The sequence below is a fragment of the Limulus polyphemus genome, unplaced genomic scaffold (genome assembly GCF_000517525.1).
Source record: "Limulus polyphemus unplaced genomic scaffold, Limulus_polyphemus-2.1.2 Scaffold12016, whole genome shotgun sequence".
NCBI classification, from domain to species: Eukaryota; Metazoa; Arthropoda; class Merostomata; order Xiphosura; family Limulidae; genus Limulus; species Limulus polyphemus.
Window position 1 is genome coordinate 1 of NW_013677626.1, and position 6697 is coordinate 6697.

Genomic DNA, 6697 nt, shown 5'->3' on the forward strand with positions numbered 1-6697 from the left:
CTTGTGCCGTGAACAGAAATGTTGATTCGTGTTAATAAATCTCATATTTGTGTGTGTTAACATAGCACTTTCAAATAACTGTCAGCATTCATTAATTCGTGTGCTGTGAACAGAAATGTTGATTCGTGTTAATAAATCTCATATTTGTGTGTGTTAACATAGCACTTTCAAATAACTGTCAGCATTCATTAATTCGTGTGCTGTGAACAGAAATGTTGATTCGTGTTAATAAATCTCATATTTGTGTGTGTTAACATAGCAATTTCAAATAACTGTCAGCATTCATTAATTCGTGTGTTGTGAACAGAAATGTTGATTCGTGTTAATAAATCTCATGTTTGTGTGTGTTAAAATAGCACTTTCAAATAACTGTCAGCATTCATTAATTCGTGTGCTGTGAACAGAAATGTTGATTCGTGTTAATAAATCTCATATTTGTGTGTGTTAGCATAACATATTCAGATAACTGTCAGGATTCATTAATTCGTGTGTTGTGAACAGAAATGTTGATTCGTGTTAATAAACCATGGAAGTTATTAGCACATGTTTGTGTTTAATTTCAAATCGAACGTTTGTTTTCGCAAAAGTTTTGTCATTAAACTAAGTTACCCCACGTTCTTATGCTACGATCCCAAAGCCTGCAATGTTAACAGTACAAAAGTAATGAATACCAACATGGAGTTGTTAGGTAATTCGCTCTTCTGTGGATAGAAAAATCTCTGTCTCCATGGCGAACTTGAAAGACTTCAGTATTATAGCTTACTGAAGTATAGGTGAAAGTGGATTACAAGATGGGGGCCGCAGCCATTCCCTCCCAGCTTCTTCCCTCTTGGTTATACGTTTCTCGTCCCTTTCCGCTTTCCTCTATTTCATTTTGCTGACGCTACAAAATAAAACACAACGCTCATCGACAGAGACGTCCATTCACGGTCTTCTCTCTACCAACGCATGCGCACGGTTATATATTAGCAATTCCCGCGTACCCTAACTGTTAGCTAGCTACTCGCAATTATTAAGATAAAAGCTGCGATGGGCCTGCCATCTGCTGACACAAAAGCTTTAAATGAGTGTGTTCTGAAAATTACTTTTCTTTTATTAGTTTTGTTTGAATATAATAATTTATATATATATATATAAATAAAATGTTTTCCATGCAACTGGATCGTACCTTCTTCTAAAACCAAGTGTTCGAAATTAAAACTTTAAACGTTATTATTATTGTAACTTAGTTAAATAAATATAACTTGCAACTGGATCGTACCTTCTTCCAAACCAAGTGTTCGAAATTAAAACTTTAAACGTTATTATTATTGTAACTTAGTTAAATAAATATAACTTGAAAAATAATACATTGAACAACGTTTATTAAATTCCTTTCACAGTACAGATGAAGCGACAGTTACTCTGTATAGCTCGAGTCTGTACTCAATGTATCACTCAAAAACAAACTCCAAATTTGAAGGTGAAATTATAAAATTGCACGTGCTCTACTTTTATGCTGTTACAACACACTTGAAAACAAGACAACAAGGTGAAAATACAAGTTCAATGAATGTAAAGAAGCAACAGAAAGACAATCGTTTATTACGTAAAATGTGGTATTAACACATTAATGGCCACTACCACAGCGTACCCTGGTGTTAATGTCATGAGGAACAAACTAGTGACATCTGGTCACGTGCTCTATCCACATGTCTTTCTTACTCGTGTGTAGCGAGATTGTAATGTCCTTCATGGACCACACACACACACACACACACACACATAGTGCACACAAAGTGGCCCCTCAGTGGTACAGCGGTATGTCTGCTGACTTATACCGCTAGAAACCGGGTTTCGATACCAGTGGTGGGCAGAGTATAAATAGCCCTTTGTGCTTAATAATAAACAACAACACACAAAGTGACAGAATCCAGGGTTGTTCACTACCTCTTCCCGTGACTAGGACAGGTCACTGCGTCTGAAAATAAAAACTTCAATAAAGAATACAACGAAGGACAAATGAAGGTGTTCTTTTTTGCTTAGCACTAAAACATCTTACACAATTCCTCATTCACAAAGCTCCCAACTCTTCATCTAACTGAAAGACAAATATTATCTCGAACCTCCATTTTTTTTATTCAATAACGTTTAAAGTTGTGATAAAATCATATAAACACTGTTTCTCATTAGATTTCAAATACTGAAACACATAACTTAAAAAGATCTAAATATACATATTGAATATCTTCAAACAAAAAAAATAGCGATTTGTAATCTTGGCTCATGAGGTAGATTATACAACCCAGACCGTCTGTCAACATCTTTCAAACTCTTGTAGTTGTTTTTAAATACTTCTCTAAGTAAAATTCGTTTTCTATCGTTTGGAAATTTGCAGCTAATTTTCTGGTATTTTGAACAAAATCTCAACCTCAAAATCTTCTTTTGAAACTCATATATTTCAGACCACAAGAAAACGAAAGCGGGAGGTTTAGCTATAGTTGAAAATTCGCTGGAAAACATAAGTAGAGAGGTTATAATCTGTGGGTTTCGTGTTCCCAGATTTTCAACTCAACGCATCTTCTTACCACACGTTATTCAAACTAATTTGAATTTTTTTTTCAAATTTTTTCGCTTAGTTTTAGGTCTGACGACACGAATCTGACGTTAATTTTGAAATATTCGAACTTTTATTTGGCTATGTTTGGAACAACCTCTGTATTAGCGTTCACTTGGGTGTTCTGGTTCTGGTTGTCTCCACTCCTTTGCCCATTCTTTTTGTTCTTCATCCTTCTGTTCTGGAACCAAATTTTGACCTGCCGTTCCGTCAGATTCAGGTTACGAGCCAGTTCCCATCGTTTTTGTTTTGATACATAAGCATTAAACAAAAATTCTTTTTCCAATTCAAGTGTCTGAAATTTTGAATACGGTTTTCTTTTCTTTCTAACTGTAATAGTTCCCGAACAGTCCAAAGGATTTCCAGTAAAAGATTCTCCATTGAATGAAACTGTAAAAGAAAGTTTATTAAAGTTCAGGATTTAATTCAAGAATTTTCGATCACTTTGTTTAAAATGAATGTATTCTAAAGTTCGTGTAGTAAGTAAATTAATCTTCGAACCTCACTCCTTCAACATTTTAAAACTTTTGCTGCTAAAAAGACGGTCACGCCCTCTGTTAAACTGAGAACACGTGTTAGGACTTAATTTGGAATTAATCACATTTTCAGGTATAACTGAGTTGATAATTAACCAACAACACTAACTTACTAACGATCAGGAGATATAATGTTAACATTATATGTCCAAGACTAACTTACTAACGATCAGGAGATATAATGTTAACATTATATGTCCAACATTAACTTACTAACGATCAGGAGATATAATGTTAACATTATATGTCCAAGACTAACTTACTAACGATCAGGAGATATAATGTTAACATTATATGTCCAACACTAACTTACTAGCGATCAGGAGATATAATGTTGACATTATATGTCCAAGACTAACTTACTAACGATCAGGAGATAGAAAATCATTATATGTCCAAGACAACGTGACAAACATGTTAACATTATATCTTCAAGACAACGTAACAAGCATGATAACATTATATCTCCAAGACAACGTGACAAGCATATTAACATTATATCTCCAAGACAACATAACAATCATGTTAACATTATATCTCCAAGACAACATAACAAACATGTTAAACGCAAGCAGTAACGTTCTCATTTCATTCTTTAAAGCTCAACTGAACGCCCTCTGGTGGAAATGTGACGAAATTACTTTTTTTAAAGTGCTTCATAAATACTAAGAGTCCAATGGTGGGTCAGCGGTAATCTTCCGAACTTTCAAAACTAAAATCCGGGGTTCGATTCCCCGCGATGAACAGAGTGCAGATAGCCCATAGTGTAGATTTACATTAAAACACCCAATAACAACAACAATAAATAATAAAAAAATCTGGAAAAATACTAAAATAGTCGTTAAAGTACTTGTCACAACTGAAACGTTCCCTCATTTTTACAGTGTCTGAACTTAAAAAGTCCAATGACACAACTGAAACGTTCCCTCATTTTCACAGTGTCTGAAATTAAAAGTCCAATGACACAACTGAAACGTTCCCTCATTTTCACAGTGTTTGAAACTAAAAGTCCAATGACACAACTGAAACGTTCCCTCATTTTCACAGTGTTTGAAATTAAAAGTCCAATGACACAACTGAAACGTTCCCTCATTTTCACAGTGTCTGAAATTAAAAGTCCAATGACACAACTGAAACGTTCCATCATTTTCACAGTGTCTGAAATTAAAAGTCCAATGACACAACTGAAACGTTCCCTCATTTTCACAGTGTTTGAAATTAAAAGTCCAATGACACAACTGAAACGTTCCCTCATTTGATTAAAATATAAATATTATGAAAGGAATAATAAATCTGTAAGGTATACTGTCATCTAGGTGAAAGTCTTCCACTGGCATATTCTCATCTAGGTGAAAGTCTTCCACGGGTATACTCTCATCTAGGTGAAAGTCTTCCACTGGCATACTCTCATCTAGGTGAAAGTCTTCCACAGATATACTCTCATCTAGGTGAAAGTCTTCCACAGGTATACTCTCATCTAGGTGAAAGTTTTCCACAGGTATACTCTAATCTAGGTGAAAGTCTTCCAATGGTATACTCTCATCTAGGTAAAAGTCTTCCACAGGTATACTCTCATCTAGATGAAAGTCTTCCACAGGTATACTCTCATCTAGGTAAAGTCTTCCACTGGCATACTCTCATCTAGGTGAAAGTACTTCCACATGGTATGGAAGACTTTCACCTAGATGAGAGTAACTGCCATAGACGCGATGCTATTCCTATCAAGTTGAATGTGTCGAAAGTCGCACGAGATGCTACGGTAAAAGCAGACGGAAAGAATTTGTAACATGTAGCAAGGATCCGTTTCAGTACATGTAAAAAGAAATATTAGAAACATAATTACCTTCAAGCCAGTTAAACGTAACTTTCGCGGCAGTCATTCTACGTCCCGCTTTCACGATTTCTGGGCCCGTTGAAAGCTCGAAAAGTCCCCACGTCGTGGTCTCACATAAAATAGTCTCTCCCACCCACCCACACACCCCGAAGTATATATATATATAAATACACCTAACAATATAAGAGAGTAGACCGATAATTTAGCATAGTATCAACTTGGTCGAGAGAAGTTTTTTGTAACCCTAACAAACGTTAAAGAAACACCGTTACTATACCTTCAGGGAAGTAATGCGTTGGGCCGCGCGTTTCCACTCCGCCGAAGTTTCGAAATCCATAGGTGTCAGGGTAAGGGAAATTGTCCCGTCCTCGGTCATCAGCAGCAAGATATGGCACGTGTTGGGGTGTATGGGGCTCCATATGGCCGGGCATTCGAGTATGGTATGGAGTATAGCCACACCAAGTCTGAGGAGCAAAACTCTGATACGAGTCCATAGAAGCCACGCCGCTGGATCCCGGGGACGTTCGGTCGTAAGTGTTCGTCCAGAACTTAATAGCTGGCTTTCTATCTGCCGGGCCCACCGTCCTGACTGGGTGTTCATTATAGTAGTAGGTTGGGGCGTTACACAAAGTCTGATTGTACTGAGGGTGGGGGTCGAAAACAGTATGACTTTCTGTGGTATAGGCCCACGGTTGACCACTAGGTCCGTGTCGGATTACGGAAGTCGTGTTCTCCACATTATATTCTGGATATACTGGTAAACCGTTTGCAATTCTCTTGGCGGGAATGTGGAGAGGAACAGACTGGCTTGACGGCACCGCTTCCAAAGTTGGCCGACTGCTCGGGCTATCCTCATAGAGGGATCCGTTCATCATACTCGGCACGTCGTTCTGCCAACACTAAGGCCTCAACCTAAGAGATAGTGAAGTCACGTGGTTATTACGTCACGCATCTCCATATAAATAAGTGCCGAACTTAACTGTCTAATCAGGTTGACAAGGTGTTAACATCACTCTATCAGACAGGAGAATCTGATCTGAAATGAACACTTTACACCGTTAAAGTAGCATCTTTTAACCCCACTCTGTCAAGTGATATTGCAAGGTTCATATTCTAAATAAATAATCACAACTAAAAATCTACTTCCAGCTAATACTAAATGTCGACAACCCGTCACTGCATTTCTTACAGACTTCTAGAACGTCTTACTAATATTTTTTGCCCCTGTACTATCAGCTTCAGTGTCAGGATTTGTATGCGGCTCGTCACCAACTAGACTGAACCCCGGGTGGCAGGCTTGCCGTAAGCACAAAGAAATTGGTCGCCGAGTCGCAAGCACGGCTGCGGGTTCCCTTCCATCTTGTTGCCCGACTAATACTACAGTTTCCGCGCTTAGCCTGCCTTTACAGAGTCGGACCCCGAGGAAAAGATTTCGTGTTCTTGCAGCGCCATCTGGTGAAAAGAAAGTATTTCACTCTGCCTCGTCTTTCGTGGGGTGTTCAACTTGAGTCTGCTGTAAACGAGAAACCTAACTTTACAACGTTAAAATCTGTGCTTTAATTGAAGAAAATGTGGTAACGGTCCACAAAATATAGCATTATAACATTTAGCTTTTCTTACATTCTTTTCTCAGGTCTTATAACGGCCCCGAACGTACAGAAATAATTGTTTTCTCAGGTCTTATAACGGCCCCAAACGTACAGAAATAATTCTTTTCTCAGGTCTTATAAC

At 37.7% G+C, this 6697-nt stretch overlaps 1 protein-coding gene across 2 annotated transcripts in view; it reads right to left on the reverse strand.

The window, feature by feature from the left end:
* Window positions 1-1310: 1310 nt before the first annotated feature.
* Window positions 1311-6697, reverse strand: part of LOC106476898 (homeobox protein abdominal-B-like) — a 6653-nt gene continuing 1266 nt past the window's right edge. Inside the window, exons 2-3 of one of the 2 annotated variants that reach the window (XM_022380634.1) lie at window positions 5244-5878; window positions 1311-2986 (exon numbers count right to left, since the gene is read on the reverse strand). In XM_022380634.1, the coding sequence (XP_022236342.1) occupies window positions 2670-2986; window positions 5244-5841 (915 nt within the window). In that variant the 5' untranslated portion in view covers window positions 5842-5878 and the 3' untranslated portion in view covers window positions 1311-2669. Of the gene's footprint in view, window positions 2987-5243; window positions 6324-6697 lie in introns of those variants that run through there. The other variant, XM_022380635.1, reaches the window with a different exon arrangement.